The sequence below is a fragment of the Adiantum capillus-veneris genome, chromosome 13, assembly GCF_014529385.1.
Source record: "Adiantum capillus-veneris isolate H3 chromosome 13, ASM1452938v2, whole genome shotgun sequence".
In the NCBI taxonomy this organism is placed as follows: domain Eukaryota; kingdom Viridiplantae; phylum Streptophyta; class Polypodiopsida; order Polypodiales; family Pteridaceae; genus Adiantum; species Adiantum capillus-veneris.
Window position 1 is genome coordinate 50,458,435 of NC_140943.1, and position 25,702 is coordinate 50,484,136.

Sequence of the window (25,702 nt, forward strand, 5' to 3'; positions counted from 1 at the left end):
CCTCGACAGCCTATCTCCCCTACAATCTCACAAGTCTACATCATCTTGACTAACTTGGTGGCTCGACTTGGGATTACTCCATATGAAATGGGACCACCGGCCGAGGCAGTCTAGCGGCACCAAGACAGGATGTTTCCTTTACACCTTTCATAGGCAAACTTCGGTTGCATTGTTGGGGGTATTGAGGGCACGAGGACTTCTACATCATGCCCTTGGAGGGATGTGACATCCTTTTGGGAATCCCTTGGTTTCATAAGAACAATGTGGTGGTCGACTACACAGCGAGAAAAGAACCTTTGAAGAATCAAAAGGGTAGAGATATAGTTCTTGATGTAAAATTAAAAGGCGAGTCTGTCCCACTTGTATCGGCTTTGGCCATTTCCAAATTAATGAAATCCAATCTGTTTGTTTACTCGATCTTCTTACATGAGATAGATGACAAGAAAATATCAAATTTGTCCAACGTCAAGAAGGAACGATAAGACTTTTTGCAAGCTCAGGCTGATTGTTTCTTTGAAGGCTTACCAAGAGGGTTACCTCCTTAGCGTGCGGAAGATCAAACCATTGTTTTCATTCCCCGCAGTATGCCACCGAACCGGCCACCTTACATAGATTTTTTTTCTTCCGAGAAAGAGATCCTTCTATTAGTTAATGAAACTGCCCATAGGGCTACAACCACCTCTACTAGAGAGGGCTACAACAATCATCAGGGGAGACTCTCCCAATGAACAAAGAGCATATGTACAATGAGGCTAAATCAGGAAATGGGAGAAGGGAAAAGCCACACAGGTGGACGGTAGTGTGATCTGAGCACACCCTGAACCATGATGAAGAAAGGCCCATGGCGCCAGAGTCGAAGGAACGCCTCTCTACGCTTCCACATGCGGTCGGAGCTGCCCTTGAGTCTCTTGAACTGTCCCGTGAGAGTATGGATCAGCTCTAGCCAAAAATCTCGAACTGTCTCTACTGTTGTAGCTATATGTGCAACCAACCATTGGAACAAAGTGACTCACCGGCGCGACTGTCTGGCGTCTCACAACCTCGCCCAAAAAGCTGACAAGAACTCAGCTGTGAGACCCTCCTCCTGCCAATGAGGTGCTGCAGGCTCCTTTGACAAACCTGAGAACTGTAGCCAGTCACCTAAAGTGCGAGGCCACCTTACAAAGTTAACAGAGCCCAAAATAAGGAAATTATGAAGCAAGTGAAAGAACTTTTAGAGAAGGATCTCATTCAACCCAATACATCACCTTATTGTTCTCAAGTGTTGTTGGTTTTAAAGAAAGATGGATCTTGGAAAAGGTGCATTGACTACTGGGCTCTCAACAAAATCACCATCAAGAACCGGTTTTCAATACCCAGAATCAATGATATACTGGACAGGCTACAGGGTTCTACATGTTTCAGTAGAATCGACCTAAAAAGTGACTATCATCAGATCAAGATTGCGCCTGAAGATGTGTACAAGACCACGTTGAGGACGTCCTTTGGATAGTATTTGGTGATTCCTTTCAGTCTCACAAATGCTCCTGCAACGTTCAATAGGATGATGGACAAGATTTTTCGAGAGTATAGGTCATTTGTGGGCACCTTTTTCGACAACATCATCATATTCTCCAAGAATGAGGCAAAGCATCGACACCATTTGTTACAGGTTTTTCAAGCACTGTGGCAACATGGGTTGGTGGTTAATGGGAAGAAGAGCGACTTTTCTCACTACAAATCCAATTTTTCAGACACATCATCTCTGCGAAGATGTCAAAATGGACCTGGCCAAGGTTGAGACCATTCGAGATTGGCCAGATTTGAAGAATGTTCAAGAGGTTCGAAGCTTTTTGGGTTACATGATGCTGGTTTGCACGGATGTCCTTATATTTTTCCAAATACATGGCTTCAGCATGGACAACTTACCTCCCTTCCAGTACTCCCTTGATGCACCATCATTGTCTTACACGGATGAAGATTACTAGACTCATTCGCTAGGACCTGACCCAGTTGGACAGGAGGAGGACATGGATAGAGCCGACATAGGAGTTGGGCACGAAGATGGCTTTCTATATAGAGCATCTTCTCCAACTCACAGGGGATGGGTTTGTGATTCGACCCAGCTATATGGATACACATCTATCTCATGGGTTACAGTTTGCCATTGGTCAGATACGGACATCTTCACACCAGCTTGAGATTGAGATTGGTAGATTCTGAGGGATACCAACAACTAATAGGATATGCCGCCTATGCCATACAAACCAGAGACGAAGATGGATTATATATGTCAATGCACAATGTATTACAAGATACGGGGTCGCTTCCACTGTCTATTCAGAGAAGGCTTTGGACCCTTCTCCAAAGTCATGAGCTATCAAGACCAGAGATGTCTTGGATTGTATCTACTTGATCTACACAGACACAAAGATAGTTTATTGAGGAGATCTAGAGAGACAATCTTAGAGACATATTACTGATTTCTTCACACCAGACACCGGACAAAGAGAGGAGCAACCACCATTGCAAAGCCGCGGTACTCTCATTCACCGAGCATTGGAGCTAGGGAGATCGAGACGCCACGACTAAGGAGAGGAGCTGCACAGCATCGACAAAGACTACAACAGAGGACTCGAGCCATACTATCTCCACATCCAGGGATGGATTCATCACGCATTGTATCTTTCTCTTGTATTTGGGCACCCATTGTATCAATCATCACACATACCCCACACAATTCGAGCTAGTGGCACTTCTAGATTCAATTTAGTATCTATTTTTTTGCACTTAGACATGGTCTTTGATTCACGAGTTTGTAACAGATTGGTCTCATAGGTCATTTTGGCCTTTTGAAGACGTTAATATATCATTTGATTTCATTTCATCTGTGTGTGTGTGTGTGTGGGCGCGCGCGTTGGAAAGGGAACCGTATTTTGTGTACATAACAAACCTCTGGAGATGCACTATCCCAAAAGAAGTACAAAAGTGGGCTAAGAAGGTGTGAGCTATATATACATCAAGGTGGTTTGTATGATGAATGTAAAAGGAGCCATTGTGAGGGTGCATAATGCCATGTGATTTGGCCATGATCACGCAAAAAAGAACTGACAATCGCACCCATCTGTGAAGAAAGACGCATCTACTTTGCTCCGCTGCCCTGGAGGAGCCGGTTGAAGAATCCCACTGACTGCGAAGAGTATGCAACAACTTTGTCCAAATGGTTGTCAAAACGGTGGACGTAGGGGAGGATTGAGAGCCCAGAATGTGGGCACAGGGAGCTTTCCACATGGTCCAGAGTGTGATGCTACATTTGTGGTGAAAAACTGTGTCGCGGTGGTGGAAATCCGACTCATGCCCTGCATTGGTATCATGTGCAGGGTGCCTGGTCTATATCCTAAGGGAGTAAGCAGGAAGACCGGATCTGTCGGCAAGCCTTGAAAAAAGGTGTGTGACCCCGAAAATTGCAAAATCCATGCAACTGCCCCCCACGTCACAAACCCATCATGGATGCCTACTCTAATCAATAGACAACAAACTGTCATCCACACTGGTTGTGCATATGGACAAACCCAACAACAATGCTTCAAAGACTCGGGCTCCAAAGTACATCTCTGAGTCCTGGCAAGTTGGATCATGACCAATGACTGCCTACCAAGTGCCTACAGGAAATCCAGCATGTGCTATCATCCACATGAAAAAACATATCCTGCGGCTGACCTGGAGGTCCTAGATGCACGACCAAAACTGTCGCTAGACACGGCACGGTGTAGTTCTACCCCCACAGAGGCTGGCCTCGAAGACTTGGCGTCCCTTTCGGTATTTCGTTATTTTTAATGCTTCTCAACATCGCTTCCAAGGTAATCTGCCTATTGAGAGTGAGGCCTCGGCAATAAATTTTTTTTTTTGGGCCCTGGGCCTTTCAAAAGAAGTATACACCAAAAGTTAGCACTATTGCTGCCAGAGCGATTTGCGGAAATCCGTATAGGTGCCTCGTCAGCAGCGTAAATCGTGGAGGTCTGTACAGTGCCACGTCAGCACAAAATGCAGGCTGTTCGTACAACAGTGCCATGTCATCAGCTCCACACAATTTTTAATCCTTCTATCCCTTGGGCCCCATCGAACAGGGTCCCATAAGTTGGTAGGAAGTGAACTTTGAAAAATGGGCCACTCAGCAAGACTTGAAAGTTGGTAAAACTTCTTCTGCATCTTTCCTTAGGGATTTGACCCCCCTCTGTTCGGAGTCCGTCCTTTAGGTCATGCCACGTCATCACTTTGTGACATTTTCACTATCAGATCCGTTATATCGTGTGTGCCTTCGGGCTTATGTAATGCCTGTAGGCTTGTTATTTGATTATGTAATGTTAAAGAGTATCCAGCCCCCCTTGTTTTACGCGCCGCGCGCGCGCGCACACACACACACACACACATAGAGAGAGAGAGAGAGAGAGAGAGAGAGAGAGAGAGAGAGAGAGAGAGAGAGAACTGTTAAGGTTTCGCCTGCTGTTTTAGGGTTTCGAATCTCTGTTTTGTGCATTTTTAGGGTTTCGCCCTGCTGTTTCTAGGGTTTCGCCTGCTATTTTAGGGTTTCGAATCTCTGTTTTCTGCATTTTTAGGGTTTCGCCTGCTGTTTTTTGGGTTTCGAATCTCTGTTTTCTGCATTTTTAGGGTTTCGCCCTGCTGTTTCTAGGGTTTCGCTTGCTGTTTTAGGGTTTCGAATCTTTGTTTTCTGCATTTTTAGGGTTTTGCCCTGCTGTTTTTAGGGTTTTGCCCTCTGTTTTTAGGGTTTCGCCTGCTGTTTTAGGGTTTCTGCTACACATCAGTCAATACTTAGCAGCCCGAAAACCGTAATTGTCCGAAAACCCTAACTGTCCCAAACCCTAACTGTGCGCATCTTCCTACCGCCTGCAAGAGAGAGAGAGAGAGAGAGAGAGAGAGAGAGAGAGAGAGAGAGTCTAAGCTTCATTTCGGGTCTTGCTTTTCCCGTTTGCTAGTCTCGTCCATTCTTCATGGCGGCTTTGCCGGTCTCGAGTGCTACACACGGCGCTCCATCACCACTTGCCTGTCGCGTGGACTGTACTGGCGACCTGTTGACACGCATTGACTCCAATATACAATACTTGGCACAGCATGCCTTGGTTGGCCGGATGATTGGACAGTCTCCACCTCGCTCTTCTATACGTGATTGGTGTCAGACTGCATTGGGCACTACTCAGGGACGGGTCTCGGAGCTTACATTCCTTGGCATGGGCATATTCATGGTACGTCTTTCAGACCCCGCCACTGCCTCAACTCTCCTGGCTCGCTCTCCGATACTCTCTGATCGCAGGATGATATACTTGACGAGGTGGTATCCCGAGTTTACTATTGAGGAGTTTGACAGTCGACACCTTATTCCCAGATATCCTCTGACGCTCTCCTTCCCGGATATGCCTCTCCATTTTATCGATGAGCATCTTCTTGAGATGATTGCTGCTCATTTTGGCACAGTAGTTCCAGGATCCTGCATCTTCTCATCTGGTCCACCTCGTATTCAGGTCCTGGTGTTTGGGGATACTTCATTACCAGATACAGTTACTATGGCTGTGCGCGATCGAGACTACTCTTGCCGAATGGTAGTCACTGGCCGCCCAGGACAGTGCATACGCTGTCACGAGATGGGACACTTGGCACGAGATTGCCCCACCCTGCCACGCCATCGGCGGCAACAACAGCCGGCTCGTGGCACTCATGCTCAGCCACGTGGTCAGCATCAACAACCGGTTCCTCCTACTACTACTCGAGCACCTCAGCAGCCTGCAGGTGCTCCTTGAGCTTCGACCCTCCATGTTCCTCCCTCCGCTTCAGCTCCTACTGAGGCTGCATGGCAGACAGTGGGTCGTAACCATTCCTTCCGTCCTCGTCAGCAACCTACAACGCATGCAGCCCCCAGTGTTACCTCTCCTGCTCCCTCTCAAGTTTCCACCACCCCCTTACCCCCTGCTTCTCCTCGCCATTCTTCTTCTTCAGCACAGGATCACTTACCTTTGCTACCAGCTCCTCCTTCACTTGCCGTTCCCCCGCCCGCTCCTTCCCCTCTTCCCGAGGTCCCTATTCCCATGCAGATGGATCATTCAACGCTATTACCTCTCCCTTTTCCTCCTCTCCCTCTTGCCCTTACTCCCCCCCCTCCACCTTCTGGTCCTCCCCCTCCCTCAGCTGCTCATACTTACGTCCTAGGCAGTTTTCTCAGCTCTTGCCCTCTTTCCTTGGGCACTCATCGGGCTGAAATGTGCGGTGACTCAGAAGGGCCATAGCGGGTGCAGCTCTACCTTATGCATCACAAGCCAGGTTGTGTTCCCTCTTTAATAGGCAACCTCTCTCAGCCTACCCATTCTTTTTTCCTTCCATTCCACGCAGCTCAGGAATGGTCCGAGGATCAGGTTCTACATTTTGTGCATGCACAAACTATGGCTCAGCTTCATTTATGGTTGTCTACTTCCGCTCTGGATGTATTGTTTCCACACTTCCCTTCATGTATTGGTGCTATGGAATGGAGTGAAGTTTATGCTTGCTATTCATTGCCTATGGTCATTCATGTATCCTCAGATGTGGTGCTTCCTATGTCTATGCGCATTTGGGGTGTCAAAGCTGCAGCATCGGTAATGCAATGTAAACAAGCTGAGGTCCGCAGTTGGTGCAATGAGACACCATATTTTAGAGAGAGATTGTGGGTTGCTTTCCTACTGCCTGAAGCTCACCCCTTGGATGGCCCAGTTGCCTCCAAGAAGATGCGCAGTTAGTCAGATGCTCTACCAATTCTTTCATGCAGACTATGGATTTACATGTAGTTTCTTGGAATGCTAATGGTTTACAGACTTCTCGGGTAAGAGGTTCCCGTAAGCTTTTACTTCGCAGAGATTTACATGCTCATGTAGTAGGCACTGTGGATATATTACTAGTACAGTAGTATAAGATTGCCACTCCCTTTGGTAATCTCATGCCCTCGGGCGCTCACACTTTTTGGGAGCCTGCTCTGGGCCTTCATGGATAGAGTTGCGGTGTATGCATCTCAGTGGGGCCACGTTAGTTGGCCTCAGTTCAGCAGCATGGCACCCTTGTCGTTGGCAGAGCAGTCTATGTCATAGTTACCGGGGAACGCCCCCTAGCCCCCGTTCCGGCGTTTCGGGGGGCAGTTCCCTTCTCGAACGTTCCGAAACGTCCCGGAACGTCTGACGTTTCGGGTGGCCAGTGCAAACCGGAACGGCCGTTCCGGAACGTTCCGGAATTCCCCTGGAACGGCCAATGGCTACAAACAAATTTGGCAAAAATTGAAAAAATTGAAGTAAATGTTTGGGCTTCTTTTTGAAGTGTGCAAGGCCTCAAGGACTCATAAAAATGCACCCCCTCCCCCTTTCTCTCCACAAGCTAATCCTCAAGGCTCAAGCTCTCTCCCTCTCACACTCTCAAGACCTCTCCCTCTCAAGACTCTCTTTCTCAAGGCTCAAGGCTTTAGGCCTTCAAGCTCTCTTCCTCTCCCTCCCACTCTCTCAAATCTCTCCCTCTCCCTCTCACTCTCTCGAGTCTCTCTCTCTCTCTCTCATCATCTAGTCATAGCAAGGTTGAATGGTCTTCAAAACGAGTTTTTTGTGAGTATTAAAGTCAAAGCACTCTAATACTCCTTGTATTTAAACACAAGGAGCTAAAAAATGCACTATTTGGGTGTTTTTTATACCTCCCGTTCCGCGCCGTTCCTATTCCGGACCCCTAGCCGTTCCCCCGTTCCGCGAGGATCCCATCGCCGTTCCCGTTCCGTGTTCCGGGTAACTATGGTCTATGTTTCTATTCGGATTCGAGACTCTTATCATTGGTTTTATGTCAGTCTATGCACCCACTACTCCTCGGGAGAGGGCTACTTTTTGGTCCTCCTTGGATGCTGTTCTACTTGCTGTAGACTCTTGGGTTGTTGGAGGCGACTTCAACAACGTCGAGAGCGACTCTGATTGGCGGTCCATCACACCTCCAGTTCTATCATCCATTTCTCCCGATGAGCAGCCAGCTTGGGATCGATTTCTTCTAGCTATTCAAGGTGTTGACGCCTGGCACATACCCTCTTTTGGTCACCACCTTGCTACACTTCATTACTCGTGGGGGTTTCAGAGGTAGCAGGGGAGATTATTAGAGTGACTTGATCGTTTTTACATTGGCCCTTGGGTAGCAGCTCTAGGTGGATTTACTACTATTTGGAGAGGGACCAGCCTCTCATATCATTTACCCATCTCATTGTTTATCTCCTTCACTAGATCCTCTGCACAGAGATGAGGCTGCCATATCCCTGACAGTGTTCTCACCAGTGAAGTTTTGCAGCAGCAGATTCGTGACTTATGGTCCACGGGTGCTTCTTATTGTGGTCCCCCTGGAGAGTTCCTTGCTCATTGCATTACTCAGTCTAGTATTTACTGTCGAGATCAGACTGCTATTATTCATCGTCAGTTGAGAGTACGCGAGTCCGATCTTCACATTCCTCTTGGTTCCACACAGCGCTTGCTTGAGGAGTGGCCTCAGGATGCTTATCTCGCTGCTAGACAGACAGAGCTCACAGAGGAGATTCGTCGCGTATAGGAGGCTAGGTCTGAGTTCACTCATCATGCTTCAGTATCTCATTGGATAGCTAAAGCTGATCGAATGAATAAAGCCTTCTTCGCTGCGCATAAAGAGCGCCCACCTGGCACCACCCTTCGGACTTTGTGCGATGCTCAGGGGACACTACATATGCATCCTGATGTTATTCTTGATATGTCTGCAGATTATTTTGAGGCATTGTTCACTGCTGATGTATGCACTACTGAGGTTTTACTTGCCCGTGAGCAGATCTGGCATCACACCCGACACCGTTGTACAGACACTATGGCAGAGATCTTGTTGGCACCCTTCACACTTGCAGAGTTCATGCTGCTATCGAGAGTCTAGATCCATCCTCCTGTCCAGGAGAGGATGGCCTCACTAGAGCTTTCTTTTTGACTTATTGGGATGTATTGCATATAGCACTGCTTCGCGGTTGTCAGGACATCTTTGCATCAGGATATATGCATCCGGATCTTTGTTCAGGTCTCATATCTCTTATTCCGAAAGGGGGTGACACCACTCAGCTCCACCAGTGGAGACCTATTACCCTACTCCCTTCGGTCTATAAGATATTAGCGTTACTGATCAGTCATCGCTTGCGACCGTTCTTACCAGATATTATTCATACTTCTCAGACAGGCTTTGTCATGGATCGATGCATACTGGATAATATCTTCACTTTTTATGAGGCAGTAGAGTGGGCCAGATCATCTTCTGAACCTCTCGCTTTTTTCATCCTTGACTTCGAGAAAGCATACGATCGTGTTGAGTGGGACTTTCTCGAAGGATCATTAGCCAGGATGGGTTTCCCTGCGAGATGGATCTCCGGCATTTCCGCTCTCTTCAGGACTGCCAGCAGTGCTATTACTATTGGTGGTCGTGTCAGTCGCAGTTTTGAGCTTTCTCGATCTGTCCGTCAGGGATGTCCTTTAGCAGCATATCTGTATCTGTTTGTAGGAGAGACTATGTCCGACTTTCTTCGTGCTCAGAGTCATGCATTTCATGACTTGACCATGCGAGTACCTTCAGCTTCGGACCTTATCGATCAAGAGTTTGCTGATGACACTATGCTGATGTTGCGCTATTTGCTAGCAGCTCTTATGCCATGCGGGAGGTCCTTGGAGGTTTTTTGCATTGCCAGTGGTGCACGCATTAACTGGCATAAATCCTATGGGTTACTGGTTGGCAGTGATGACATACCTACTTAGGGGGTAGCTGATGGTTTCACATGGCTGCAACCGGGTCAGACATGCAGATATCTGGGCTTTTAGGTTGGATTTGACGTTTCCTCACAGCAGCAGTTTGCACCTGTACTACAGTCTATTCGTAGGAAGCTATGTCATTGGTCTTCACGTCATCTGTCGTTGGCTGGCCGTGCATTGGTCGCCAACCAGGTCATTCTGGCTACAGAATGGTATACGGCCTCTTGTTGGATGCTACATTCTGGTGTGATAGCTCAGCTCCGCCGACTAGTGCGGAACTTTTTATGGAGTGGCACAGATGGGACTACTAATACTCGTGCTCGAGTTCGCTGGTCCACGATTATTCGTCCTAGGTCAGAGGGAGGCCTTGGCATTATTGATCCAGAATTACAGAGCCGCGCCCTTCTTACCAAGCTTATTGTTCGGGGTCTTTTTCCCGGCCAAGAACCTTGGAAGATGCTTCTTCAGGCTGCTCTTTGCACAGCGACTCCACGCCTCGGCACTAGAGATGGTCATACTTGGCATACAGGGTATCGTTTTCTCTTTACGGATGCCCCCTTGTTCACCAGCACTCTCTCACCCTTCATCCGATCGCTCCTTCAGATTTGGGTTTCCATGCGACGGGCTATCATACGCTCACCTCCCTCATGTCGTGAGGAGATTGAGCGCCAGCCTCTCATTTGGAATGATGCAGTTCTTGATTCTTCGGTTAATCCACCCCGTCAGCTTGGAGAAAGGACTCACATTGATTGGGCTGCTTGGGACACTGGCCCTGCTGCCTCTATGCGTTTGTTTCATGAGACACGTATGCTGGATGCAGATTTTGTGGCAGAACATTATGACATTGGTCGCGGGGTGACAGACAAACTGCTTGAGATTGACTCCGCCGTTCCTTCACAGTGGGACGCAGTCATGCGCGGCACGGTTCAGATGCCTCCACATAGTGGCTGGGAAGGTCTCTTTGCTCAGAGCACTCTCTTATTAGTTCGTTTAGACACCATGCTGTTCACTGTTGATACTGACTACTCTCAGGGGATTCATGCTAGATTGACATATGATACCACCTCTCCGCACCTTGTCTACCCCGGCGCTCGATGGAAGGCCATACGAGTAGTTGGCTCCCACGGGAAGCGTCGTTGTGTTGACCCCCGTTTCGCTTCCGTTGATGCCGCACTTTGGAGGCTTTGGGTGTGGGAGGGTCGTGCCCTATCTCAGCTTTATTGGGACCCAGGAGAGTGGCATTGGCCTCACTCTTAACCCCACCGGTGCACCTGTATCATTCTTTGAGTACATTGTCAGAATTGGAAGATTAGCATTGATGAGACAACACCCAGAGCAGCCCACTCGTATGCGTTTCTGGTTACATTGAGGTCTCTCCCATGCCTATCTACAGCAGTTTTGGTCAGCCATCTGGGATTTACATGCGGCTCGTCGTATTTCTTTTTTCATGTGGATGATTGCACATGCAGGACTTCCAGTTGGGACTTGGCTAGCTACTATGGGTCATGATCCGTTATGTACTCGCTGTCCTTTGCGACTACATGAGTCACCTGCACACTGTCTTTGGTCATGCTCATCTTCTTATGTAGTGTGGCTAGCAGTTTGCTTTTTACTTAGCAGAGCCGGTGTTCAGCATGGATTTCTCACTTGGGGATCTGTCTGATGGTTGATGCCGATGCCAGGACCACATCTTTTCTACGAGGGCTCAGACACAGATCCAGCTCTTATGCTTACCTCGACTGGTTATCGGCGAGGGACTTTGGCTATGTTGCCACAGATTGCTTGGCAGGGGGATCCTCAGACACGTGATGAAGTTTTTTCAGTCATCACTAGCATTACACTATGGAATGTTTGGAGAGCTCGTTGTCTTCACATTCTCAGTGCGGCTCCACAGCTCCTTCAGGATACCCTCACTGCCATTTGGCTGGACATCATTCACACCCTGATTTGGCAATGGGATTCTTCCTCAGGTACATCTCGAGCAGCCGAGGCTCGTCGATTTGCCTTCCTTCGGCGTTGGGCCCGATCTCCACTCTTCTTCACACTTAAAGGTGGCCAGATTACATGGCATTATGCCCCCCCTCGGTAGTTTCTCCTCCACTCATCACACAGACCACCATGAGATTGTTCTAGTCGAGTTGTCACTATAGTGGCTCTCACCCTTACATTCAGCTTGTACACCCCACGTGATAGGCTATTTTGGCATCCGTTGGGGATTATATTGTACTCAGTAATATACAGCCCTGATTTTTCCAAAAAAAAGAAGAGAGAGAGAGAGAGAGAGAGAGAGAGAGAGAGAGAGAGAGAGAGAGAGAGAGAGAGAGAGAGAGAGAGAGAGAGAGAGAGAGAGAGAGAGAGAGAGAGAGAGAGAGAGAGAGAGGATTTGACCCCTCTATGTCCGGAGTCCGTCCTTTAGGTCATGCCACGTCATCACTTTGTGACATTTTCACTATAAGATCCGTTATATCGTGTGTGCCTTCGGGCTTATGTAATGCCTTTAGGCTTGTAATTTGATATGTAATATTAAAGGGTATCCAGCCCCCCTTGTTTTGCGCGCGCGCACACACACACACACACACACACACACACACACACACACACACACACACACACACACACACACACACAGAGAGAGAGAGAGAGAGAGAGAGAGAGAGAGAGAGAGAGAGAGAGAGAGAGAGAGAGAGAGAGAGAGAGAGAGAGAGAGAGAGAGAGAGAGAGAGATGAATGAAATGAAATGTTATATTAAACGTCTTCAAAAGGCCAGAATGACCTATGAGACCAAATTGATACAATCTTGGTGGATCTAATACAATGTCTGGGTACAAAAATAAAATGAAGTAAAGTGAAAAACTAAAATCTTAATTGCTAGATGTGAAGTAAGCAGCTAGCTGGATCTGTGTAGGATATGAGTAGTAGGGGGGGGGGGGGGGGGGGGGGGGGGGGTTTGAAAGTAGTGACTGGGGGCTAATACAACACAATGTGGGAATATAATGGGTGAGAGTTGATACAAAGACTGATACAAGATGAGCAGGATGTACAACCCTCAATAGAGCTAAATTATAGGAGATCCATCATTGGTCGCTGGCGGATGTGAGAGAAATGAAATGAAGTGTCAAATGGCCAAAATGACCTATGAGACCAATCTGATACAAAATAGTGAATCTGATACCATGTCTGGGTACAAAAAGTCTAGAACAAAAATACTACTACTACTAGAATCCATCCTCATATGCACTCTGGATGTTGAGAGAGTATGGCTTGAATCCTTTGTTGTAGTCTCCGTTGATGCTGTGTAGCCTCTCTCCTCAATCGTGGCCGTTTGGATCTCCGTAGCTCTAGTGCTCGGTCGATGAGAGTGCCGGTGGTGGTCGAACGAGTGGGGGCCGAGCTTTGTAGTGATGGCTGCTCCTCTGGATGTCCCATATCTAGTGAAAAGAAATCTGTAATCTGTCACTAGGACTGTCTCTCTCTAGCTCTACCCAATAAAGTGTCTATATCTGTGTAACTCAAGTAGATATAGCCCAAGACATCTCTGATTCTCATAACTCATGACCTTAGATAGATAGATAGATAGATATAGATAGTTAGATATAGATAGATATAGATAGATAGATAGATATAGATAGATAGAGATAGATAGATCGAGATAGATAGATAGATAGTGATAGATAGATAGGGATAGATAGATAGGGATAGATAGATAGAGATAGATAGATAGAGATAGATAGATAGAGAAATGAAATGAAATGAAATGTTATATTAACGTCTTCAAAAGACCAAAATGACCTATGAGACCAGAGCGTTACAATGTGGTGAATCTGATACAAAGTCGGAGCAACAAAATGATAAAATAAAAGTACTATGGGATCCTCAACTGGTAGGCGTGAACTAAGATGCTAGCTGGGGTAGCTAAATCACAAGTCACAAGAGATCTAGCATTGGTCTCATTGGCGGATCTCATCAATCTCCTCCATGGACAGCAGTTTGATCGGGCATCGTGCATGTCGGGCCAAAGTGATCCGAATCCTCTGATGTAGCCTCCGTCGATGCTGTGTAATCCTCCGTAGTCTTGGGCGTCTCGATCTCCCCAGCCTAGTCGCTCGATCGATTAGTGTGCCTATGGTGTGAGGCAATAAGATCTGCTGTGGTAGTAGCTCCTCTGGGGGTCCAGTGTCTGCTCTAAAGAAGTCTGTGATGTGTCTCTGAGACTGGCTAGCCTCTCCTCTCATCAAGCTCTCTTTGTGTTTGCGTAGCTTGAGCAGAAACAAACCCAGGCATCTCTGATCCTCGTACCTCATGACTCTGTAGAGTGGTCCAAAGCCCTCTCTAAACAAGCAGTGGAAGCGGCCTCGTATCTCGTAGTAGACGGGGCAGCGGCATGTGTAGTGTAACTCTGTCTCAGGCTCCATGTCACACAGGGTGCATGTCCTGGCCTCTGTTGGCACTCCGCTCTATCTCCCAGTCTTGAGCGATTTGCAGCTGGTGTGAAGATGTGCGTAACTGGCCAATAGCACACCGTATCCCATGATACAAGTGGGTGTCCATGTATCTGGGCCTCGTCACAAAACCATCCGCCGTAAGCTGGAGAAGATGCTCTCTGTAGAAAGCCATCTTCGTGCCCAGCTCGTGTGCTGGCTGTACCCATGTCCTCCTGGTGTCTAGCTGAGTCAGGTCTTGGCGGATGAGCTTGGTGGTCTTGGACTGTGTAAGGGTCAGCGAGGGTGCATCCAGCGAGTACTGAAGGGGGGCAATCTGTCTATACTGAACCCATATGCTTGGAACCATGACGTCATCTCCCCATGCCAACATGCTGTGTCTCCTTGCCTGGCTAATTGTCGAGAGGACTCAAGTGCAAGGTGGGTGTATCTGTCTATGGGAAGTTCCCACAAGCGGTGTATGAAGGAAATAGATCTGGTGAGCGCCTCAACTACTAGTGGGGGGGGCAGCTAGCTTTGCTCGGATAATGGCACGTGGTACTGAAGCCTTGGCTCTAAGGAGCCATGAGATCATAGAGACCAGAGGCTTCTCCATGTCCCCCCATCCATCAGTGCGATCTGTTCTCCCGTGATGATCCAATGAAGGCCCCCATATCTTAGCTCCATAGAGCAATGCAGAAGCCACCAAAGTGTAGAGCCAGAGCTTCGTCCGAGGCTCGTGAAACTGAACCTGTGAACACATCACATCCTCTCCAGTCTCCCCAATGCCGAATGGGCTCTGGTCCATCTACTCTCTGCTGCTCTCCTAAAAAAAATGCTGGTCCACTAAAAACCACTCCAAGGTAAGTGTAAGCATCTGTATATTTTACCGTCTCCTGGCCATATGCGAATGCGGGCGCTAACCTCCTGATCCACTATGGGGTGGTATTAAATACCATGACCTTGGTTTTACCAAGGTTTACAGACAAGTCACTCTCATGGGCAAACCTATGCAAAGCATCCAAGTGACGTTGCATCCCCTTTGTAGTCGGAGATCAACACAATAACATCAGCATATAACAATAGCGGAATCCATGTTCCTGCCAGCGGTGCACCTCATCCACATACATAATAGAGTAGGAGAGAGCGGGCAGCCCTGTTTCACCTCAATAGTGGAGTGGACCGGTGTAGATAGACCCTCTGAGGTGCGTACATGCCTTACTACTGATCTGTACAATGCCATGATCCCCAAAATGAGCTCTGTGGGTACGCCCATCTCCTGTAATCTGCGCATCAATCTAGCTGTGGGTACTATGTCAAATGCTTTGCGGAAGTCCACAAAGCTACAATAGATCTGTCTCCCATGGGATCTGCCCTCCTCAATGATGGCTCTTAGTGTCAAGATATGGTCAAGAGTAGAAAAACCTCTCCTGAACCCTGCCTGCCCAATCGCACGCATTCCCTCCCTCTCTGCCATCTCTACTCAGTTGCTGCTCAAGAATGGATGCGTACAACGGTGCCAATGCGTGTCCAATCATGATAGTGCGATAATTTCCAGGCTCCATAGGGTCTCGTGACTTGAAGATAGGTACAATCGTAGATAGGCTCCAAGTATCAGGCAAGCCCTCACACATGGCACGTTTAAACATACTACTAGAAGCTTTGCTAGTAGATCTCTGGCATGCATGAAATGCTCAGCCACTAAGCCATCATGATCATATGCTCTCCCAGTCCTCATCGTGTCAATGGCCTTCTTCACCATCTCAGCGGTGAAAAAAGCACATGTGTGTGGGCATGGATCGAGGGGGTCGGGAAGGGGCTGCTGTCCAGAGACTGTGCACAAAGATCATGCGTATTGACCTCAGGTCTGTGTAGAGGTAATGGCAGGGGGGAGGGGACTGCTCATGAAAGAGCCGCCATGCCTCACGCAAGTCCTGACTCAAGAATAGCTGGTATAGATCTTGCTCTAGTTGAGCCAAAAATGCCCTCTTCTTTCACCGCACTAGGTGTCGGAAGTCAATCTGTGACTGTCTGTGAGTGATGTCCCCCAAAAGCACTTCCCTCTGAAGTCTAGCTCTAGTCTGACGACATTCCTCATCATACCAGCTATTCTGAGGCATGCTTCCAGAACGACGTCTTTGCTCAGGCTGCGTGTGTGGGTATGCCTCTGCTGCTGCATCATGTAATGTCTGTGTCAGTATAGTAGTAAGCTCCTCCAGAGGTCGCCTTGGCTCCTCAGTGGATAGGCGTCTGTAAATCCCGTCTATGTATACAGAATCCGTCTCCCGCGTGAAGGTGTAGCGAGTAGGGGCTGCTACTCGTGGAATGTGTGCTACACTGAACTGGAAAGAGATGGTCATCGACACAATAGCATGATCCACTGCCACCCCCACAGGTCTGGGCCCAACTATGAGATCTTGGATACTAGAGATGAGGCACGACTGTGCCATGAGATAATCTACCGTGTTGGCTCCATGTCTGTGTGGAAAGCATGTGAAGCCTCCCGCAGCGGGAAATCTCTGTAGGCCATTCAAGATGGCACAATCCATGTGCAGTCCCCATGTCTATTAAGTGTCGTCCATACTTAGTATGTTCCCCATCGTGTGATATTCTGGATAGGCCCGTCTCTGCAACATCCAGCTCTCTCAGCATCTCCTCTGAAGTATCATAAATTACTGTGTGATGATGGGCAATCCTAGCATTGAAGTCCCCTAGAATGATAATGTCACCATCTCTAGAGAATTCCCATATATCATCATCCAAAATAGAGAAGGGGGACTGTCCTTTTGGTGGTGCATATACTGACGTACTCGGGGGAAAGTAGCAAATGGCAATGTAAAGATATCTGCCATTTTCTACTCTCAATCTCACCCACATGTACCTAGCTTGTTCATCCCTACGAGTTATATGTATCAATGGCTGCAACTCCTCCTCTGAATAACACTGCCACTCCTCTTGAGCCCCGCCCTCTGTGCTCCGATCGTGTCTCTTGTCTACAAACTGTCTCCCATCTGTATCCACTAATGTGAGTCATAGACTGCCCAGGGGCCTGATGTGTCTCAGAGTAGAAGATGATGTCTCTCTCGGTAAAACTCTCCTCAAAAGCACCCACATCAAGACGCATAGATCCATTACAATTCAGGTAGCAACTTTGAGTGTGGTCCCATAGGCCTCACACCGTCATGTGGAGCGTGGCTCCAATATCACCACTCTTCCGTCTCGGTAAAAGCAATCTTACCTTTTTCCCTTGCCGCTCTAATCTTTGGCATTACTTCCTGCATATGGGCGACCTGTCAGAGGGTAAGGTCATCCCCGAGAAAGATGTCTGTCTTCTTAAGAGTTGGTCTCTTCTTCAAAAAGTCCTTCGCTTCCATGGAGGGAAAACGAAGGATGAGTGCCCTTTCTTTCGAGGTTTCCTCCTTGCTCCCATTTTTCTTGTTGCCCACTCTCCAAGCTCTTTAGTGCATCGGCTCACGAACCCCCATCAAAGCCATGAGTTCTTTTATCTCTTTGTCTACATTGCCTTTGTCTTTAAGACCGCAAATTCTCACATGTAGAGAGCGTACATGTTTTCTTTGCTCCTTTTCTAATGTCAGGTTGATAATGGTGGGTGTGGATGTTGTTTCCTTGCTTTTCCCTTTCTTGGAAACCTCAATCCATTTCTCAGCGTCATCTGCTTTTTGTTGAGTCTTTGTAATAACGTCCACCCAAGAAGTCGTCATTTCTTTATGCTGCTCTTCCCCTCTTTGATGGCTCGCACTTGCTCTTTGATTGTGTTGAGTGCTTCTATCACAGAGGGCTGAAATTCTCCCTCTTCAAGCGTCTTTTGTGATCGTGCCTCAGCGAGCTCCTTCTTGAGTGACGCAATCTCTTCGTCTTGGGCCGTCATCCGATCTCCCATTGCCATGATCTTGCTTTCTTGGGCCGAAACGCGATCTTCGAGCATTTTTATTGTCCCTAATAGGTGGCGGTTGATCTTGTTAATGGTTTCGACCATTTCTTCTTTGCACTTGTGAACTGCGTCTTCTAAGGGGTCGGCCATATCATTTTGCTTCCTCATGTTTGATCGGTGCCAAAAACAAGAAAAAATTGACCTACACGCACAAGTGCTTCCACATTATGCAACATGTTCCACACTAAGCATACATGGCGTGCATTTCCTGCAATTTCTGCAAAATACGACCAAAACGTCAAAAAATTCGCTTTATGCAATTTCTGCAATTTTCTGCCAATTTGGCAATTTTTGAAAATCTGCAATTTCTGCAGTTTCTGAATTCTGTAGTTTCCTATAAATTCCCTGAAATTTTTGCAACTGTCCAAAAACCTGCCAAATTCTGAAAATCTGCAAAATTCTGAAATCAGCTGCTGCTGTACCTCCGGGTGTGTGTGTGTGGGGGGGGGGGGGGGGGGGGCAGCGCGAAGGGGATGGGCGGGTTTGTGGGGGCAGCGCAAGGAGGAGGGGGGGGGGGGGTTGCACCGCGAGGGGCTGTGGTAGGAGAGAGAGAGAGAGAGAGAGAGAGAGAGAGAGAGAGAGTGAAATGAAATGTTTATTAACATTGTCAATAGGCCAAAATGACCTATGAGACCAAAAGTTATAACTGTATTAGGTGTCATACAATCATCTGAGGTAAAGCATAAAAGTAAACATCCCCAATCCTTAAACAATTCAGTAGGAAAGGTCATGGAGTTGGTAGGCAAGTAGGATACAATCTCACGTTACAAATTATAGAATGGGGGTATGGCAATGAGGAGGACACACTAATTGTGTGTGTGTGTGTGTGGGGGGGTGACGAGTCATCCCATGAATTCCCGCATAGGTTGCTGCAGCATAGCAGTAATCTCCTCCATGGTGAAATGCCGGGGAGGTCTCACCTGGTCTTGAGCTATGATACCCTGTATCCTTATGTGTGCACGCCGCCTATGCATAGATCTCCGAGGCCTCAAGCGTCTGGAACGATGAAGCTGGACTGCTTGATCAAGCAATATACCTTGTCCGGGGGGTGGGGGGGAGGGACATGGTATTGCTTCCGCTCAGCACCATCTTGAGTGGAGCTGGTGATGAAATCCTTAATCCCTTTCTGGGTTGGCGCTTTGTGTTAACTTTCTACTCCCCAAGAGTGTCTCTGAATTGGCATATGTATAGAAGAAATTGTACCTGATCATTCTGGATATCATGGCGAGAGAAGAAGATCAAGATGAAGATGAATAAAGAGAAAATTTTAATATTGTAGGAACAATCCAAGAGACCTCAAAGATCTATCCAGAACTCAAGACCTGCTATATAAGAGGGAGAGAGTGTGAGTGAGTGTCAGGCTGTAGCCGCTTTAGCCATTGCCTATCAGCTTCCGCTCAGGCAGCTTTTCGCGTGTACCCACACACACTCACTTGCCAGACGCGCATGCGCGGCGCGCGCGCACGCAGACTCTCACTTACTCATCACTCATCCACACAGGATTGAACTACTTTCTCAAAGAGGCGTCACTGGGTGACTTGTTGGGTGCTCCTACACTCCAGTGAAAATTCGGGAATGGCTAATGGTGTGATTAGCTGCCACAGATCAGGATCGAGTGGAAGACATTGTTTTGTTGGGTAGAGGTACTTTCATTGCCATTCTCTCATCACAAGAGCTTGCCACTACATTGGCCACCCGTTCTCCTCTCACTGTTGTGGACAAACTGATTTTTGTGGCATTGTGGTATGAGGATTTTACATTAGCTGCTTTTGAGGATAGATGTCGGGGCCTGAAATATCTTGTGAAAAATCCTTTTCGAGAGCTGCCTACAAAGTTGAGTGCCTAATATGTTGAGACAAATGGGAGAAGATGCAATCTGTAGCGGATTTATAAAAGATATGCAAAAAAGATTGTGCCATTGTTTATGCTGGTTAGCATATTGTGAGGTCTAGGAGGATGTGGGTACGCCCAAGAATACGAAGGACATGAAAATACTCCGTTCAGTTGAGTGCTCAAAGTTACCTACCTGTTATTGTGGTCCATTTGAGATACTCAAAAGGTGAGGATGGTATCCAATAACTTGAATCTCATCGCGCATCTCAGCATTCATGTAATGTTGCACTCTCTGTTGTAACGGACATTTAGACAGGATGAAGGGACAGCTCCACTTGAGGTGCCTGCTTCTTTGATAAGCTCCACTTTGATACGGACGTTTAGACAAGATGAAGAGACGGCTCCACTTGAGGTGTCTGCTTCTTTGATACGCTCGAGTCCAAGTTGATCCTTAAGTAGTGGGTGTAGTGGTTCCAGTTGATCTCTAACTCGGAGTACCCGATTAGTGGAGGCACCACCATGAGTCAGTTGCGGTCGCTGGGAATTGATGAGGTCCCTTAAGAGTCTGGTCCTTGCTTCAGGTACCTTGAAACTAGGTTGTCAATCTTACGACAAGCAGTCGCTGACTCAATTTACAAACCTCCAACATTTCGACAATGAATCAATCAAAAAGACAACCTAGCACTTGGTGACTCCACCATTGGGGCAGGAGGTCATGTGACCACAAAACAGGCCCCCTTGTAGTATTTTCACTACTTGAAGCACTTGTCCTTGTACAGGTTTCCCGGTGTGAGTGAATTTGCTTGCACACTGGCACAAAACTTCGTACTACATAATGTCCTGCCCTCCTGGGCTCTTCAAATAGGCTCCACAAGCCATAATGAAAAGCTGATATTGAGATCTAGTAATTCACACAAAAAAGAGATTGTTGGTTCATCGAAAGCTATTGAAACTCTTACGTACAATGGTTCAGGTTAGATTTGTCAACCATGGACTGCTCTTATCATGATATGTGAGGTTGCAGGTGCAGAATTTGCATTGATCACGATTGTATTAGTAGATGTTGCTGGCTGCAAAAATACCTTAGTCTTGGATTGAGGTTGAATGCGACTTATTGTAAATTGTGTGTGTGGACATTAATGGTATGCCTTGTACTGATATATCTGTGTTTACCTCCTTTCACATAATTGATAGGTTTTTCTTGAGGGAGGGTCATGGTTCTCAAGATGTTCGTTCTTTGCTAACTGCTGATTTTCTTGGGTGTAAACTCTCCAAACCAGGAGTTTCCTGTAATTAGGTATCGGGCAGCGAGATCAGCAGCAGCAGATTCCATGGCTGCCACAACCTTTCGGGATCTTGTACCTACCAAGCTGGCTGCGGTTCTTTGGGATAGGCTTCAGAAATACAAGGGTCTATCGGGCTTTCCTCAAGAAGAGACTTGTGAGCTATTGATCGTTGATCGCTCTATTGATCCGGTGCGTGTCTAGTAATGACAATGTCATTTTATTGTGACTAGAGCTGTGATCTAATCTTATGCATGCTTTGCAGATTGCTCCTATAATACATGAGTGGACTTATGATGCAATGTGCCATGATTTGCTCAACATGGAAGGAAACAAGTATGTGTATGAGGTATTGGCCATTACTGTACACAATTTTCAAATTTAAATCTATGGTTTTATTTATTATGCTTGGCTTTTATGCCATTATTCTACTGGCCCATGAATAGATCACGACCAGCGCTGGTAGAACAGACAGAAAAGAGGTTCTTCTTGAAGAGCACGATCCTGTCTGGGTTGAATTACGTCATCTCCACATTGCTGATGTAAGAAATACTAAAATTGCAACCCACAATTTAGAATTTTGCTCTTTCTAGATCCAGAATGAGTGGCAGTCTGTAATTTTTTCAGGTGAATAAAAAGCTTGATGAAAAAATGACAACTTTAAAGGAAAAGAACAAAGCTGCTCAAATACGACTTGGCGCTAGGTACACTACTGCAGAACACAATTGTGAACTGAAGTCAAGCCAACGTACTGGTAGCAGGATACAGGACGCCCTTGAGTTTCTCTCTATTTTTAAGAGTTGATTTTTCCTTTTCTGAGATTAAGAGAGAATTTTCACTGTGCTTTGTGCTGTTTGATTCTTTGCTAGTGGTAATGTTCAGCTAGTCTTTTATCGTAGGGTAAGTCTAGAGTCTTGGCACACCTCTTTACAAGAGTTAATTGTGGGCTATTTTTATATGAAGGGAAGGACAAGAACTAACAACCCGTGACATGCAAAAGATGGTTCAGGCACTACCTCAATTTCGTGATCAAATTGAGAAGCTGAGCTTGCACATCGATGTAAGTCTTGATAAATTTGTTGTTATGGTGTTTGTCTTTGGGTTACAGGCTTTTTGCACAACCAAGATTGCATAAGATTATTCAGATACGTGTTGGTGGGTATGTTTTGTGTTTCCATTGTTTTTCCTTGCTTTCTTTTATCTGAGGAGAATTCTGTACTTTTTTCTTCTCTTTTTTGTCCTCTTGTGTATGCGTCTTGCATTCTTACACGTGATGCTCACGTGGGGAGGTGTGTGTGTTTACATGGATGCTTGTTTGTTTTTTGCTATTCTTCTTGTCTGTGGGGTGGCTGGGTTGACTGAAGGTGGCTGTCTCTTTTTCCCTTCCTTCCTTTGTCCTTGGCAGAGGCTTTACCAGCTGATTGGCTCACCCGTCTAGAGACAGCAGCTCCCAGATGGATGGGGGCCTTCACACGATTGGAGGTCCTCGTCCCAGTTCGTGCTTGCTCGGAGTCCGTACCCACCGTGTTCTTTGAGATCCAGGGACAAGGTCGCCTACACAGAGTCTCAATAGAGGCTCCACAGGTTGCAGAGCGTTGTTTTCAGAGGATACGAGTAGTGGGCATCTGCGGGAGGACGCAACGGATTTTGAGACAGGCCATTGGCGGCTTTGGGCTTCGGAGAGCTGCCCTCTGGCGCGAGTGCAGTGGGACTTTGGAGAGTGGTTTTGGAGAGACCCCTTCTCTTCTGTCGATCATCTGCCCTGGGATCCCCTTCTTTCAGTACACTGTTCGACTGGGGTGCCACATACTGGCAGCACGGAGGGAGGCTCGTATCTACTGTTGTACCTATCTTCAAGTCAGGAGACCCTATGGAGCGTGGGAATTATCGCACTATCATGATTGGACACACATTGCAACGGTTGTACGCATCCATTCTTAAACATCAATTGAGTAGATGGGTAGAGAGGAAGGGGATACGCGTAGCCGGATAGGCAGGGTTTAGGAGAGGTTTTTCTACTCTTGACCATATCTTGACACTCAAAGCCATCATTGAGGAGGGTAGATCACATGGGAGACGGATCTATTGTAGCTTTGTGGACTTCTGCAAAGCATTTGACACAGTACCCAGAGCTAGATTGATGCGCAGATTACAGGAGGTGGGAGTACCCACAGAGCTTATTTGGGGGGTCATGGCATTATACAGGTCGGCAGTGGGGCATGTACACACCTCGGGGGCATAGTTACATGGGACGGCGGGTTGGGGTCGAGAACGGGGACGGGACGGCAAAAGTCAGGAAACGGGGACGGGGGTCGGAACGGCAAAAAAAAAGAGTTTTTTTGGCATTTTTTGACCTACACACATGCCACACACATAGAGCATCACTTTGACCATAAATTTACACTAAATAGACCAAAGAACACGAGTCATATAGGCTGAAATGTGCTAATAAAACATCGATGATCGATGGATACAAAATGAGAAGTGCATGTCACAAGGGCTCAAGAGTCAAAAAGTCTAAAGGACTTAGGACAAGCCTGAGGCCTCAAGGATAACAAAAAGTACAAAGGGCTATGTAGTAGGTAGAGTCGTAGACTCAAGAGTCTAGACTCGAGAGTCGAGTGATCAATGATCATCAAACTCAAGAAGTGCTCGCCTGCTGAATCTCCACATCGTCGTCATAGTCGAGGTTGTCAGCGACGTATGAGGGCTCGGGAGGCTCGAAATCCTCCTCTAGCTCCTCCAAAAGAGTATCGGCCATAGATGGATTCTCTTGTGCCATCTCCCACTCAGTGAAAGGATCTGCCTTGTGTGTGACGCTCTTGGTAAGCATGCGCAAGTTAGCGCTCACAAACACCAAATCATTGGCCCTCTGAACCCCAAGGCGATTCCTCTTCTTAGAGGCAATGTGGCTGTACACACTCCATAGTTGCTCCAAGCAACTAGTGGTACATGCTTGGCTAAGGAGACGAACAGCCAAGCGCTGCAAATGTGGGCCATCTCCTCCATAGTCCTCCCACCACAAAACCGAGCCAATCTTGTTGCGATCAAGCTGTGCATCTACACATCCATAGGAGCCCTTCTTTTCCCTGTAGTTGAGTAGCTTTTCCCTGTAGTTGAGTAGCTTGTCTCTAATCTTGCTCCTAATGTCACTGCTAGGCTCAAGGTGCTCCAATGCAAGCCGCCATCCTTTGCTCACCTCCTTGTCGGTCTCTTGACGCCTTCCTTGAAACTCAGGGTCAAGCACATAAGCTGCCGCATGAAGTGGAGAGTAGTATCCATTCCACCTCGACTCACACAAGCCATGAATCTCCACATACTGAACAGGGTCAGGCACAAGCTTCTCAAGTGCCTCTATCATCCGATCCATGGGTTCGTAGACTTTGCCAATGCATGGCTGCAAGCCATCCACCACTCGAAGTAGGTGTAGAATAGGCTTGACCATGGCGTCAAGAGTCTTCACCTCCTTCCACCAAGCGGCGTCGTCGGCCATTCTCGGCATTTCAATCCTACTGCTGATGTAGACTCCGACATTGCCTGGAACTCATCACTGAGAAAGAGGTCCCTTAAGGCTCCGCCACATGTAGACAAGCGGCCTAGCATAAGCCAATTGAATGCAAATCTTGTCTCTGAATATTTGAGCAAGGACAAGTGGCTCCTCTTTGAGAATTCATGGTGCACTTTTTGATGGTTGAGCACAAAGGAGACAATTCGAGAGGCGTCACCAATGGTGGGTGAAATCCATGACAAGTTCCCTATGTCCTTGAGGAGGTTATTGAGGCAATGCGCCATGCAAAATGTGACATGGATGCTGGGATACATGCCCTCAATGATAGCTCCGGCTGCCCTATTTGACGCCTCTCCATCTGCAACCATACAAAGGACATTCTCCGGGCCGGTGATCTCTATGGTGCTTTTCCACTCCGCAGCAAGCATCTTGGCGGCCTTGCCACTATCGGATGCATCATGTGACTCCACAAAGTACATCTCCCCCCGAGAGTAGGCCACCACCCCGTGGATGGACCGCTTGCGGGTGTCGCTCCATCCATCTACAAGGAGAGAGACGCCATTGGTCTCCCACAAATCCTTTGTTGCTTGGGCCGCTTGCTCCACGGCAAGCTTCTCTTTGTCAAGGAGGGTGGTGCGAAGCCTCTCCGATGAAGGTGGCACATAAGAGGAGCCATATTCCCCTATTTTCGTAACCATGGTTCGAAAGTATGGAGACCTATCCACACAAAATAGAGCATGTTGTGTTAGTATGGAGAGTCGAGAGTCGAGAAGTCATAACCCATTATGAATACAAAATGGAAGATTGCAATGTGCATATGCCAAGGGAAACTCACCGCGAAGCATGGAAGGCAATGTGGTCGTGGAAGAAGAATCGGGCAACCGACCTATCCACCTCTTCCTTTAATTTAGGATTCCAATTTT

At 47.4% G+C, this 25,702-nt stretch overlaps 1 protein-coding gene across 2 annotated transcripts in view; it reads left to right on the forward strand.

The window, feature by feature from the left end:
* The window catches only part of KEU (Sec1/munc18-like (SM) proteins superfamily), a 115,479-nt gene that overhangs the window by 82,670 nt on the left and 7,107 nt on the right, over positions 1-25,702 (forward strand). For both annotated transcript variants that reach the window (XM_086526753.1, XM_086526754.1), the window contains exons 9-13: positions 21,269-21,463; positions 21,537-21,620; positions 21,718-21,813; positions 21,899-21,975; positions 22,235-22,331. In XM_086526753.1, the coding sequence (XP_086382879.1) occupies positions 21,269-21,463; positions 21,537-21,620; positions 21,718-21,813; positions 21,899-21,975; positions 22,235-22,331 (549 nt within the window). The remainder of the gene's footprint in view (positions 1-21,268; positions 21,464-21,536; positions 21,621-21,717; positions 21,814-21,898; positions 21,976-22,234; positions 22,332-25,702) is intronic.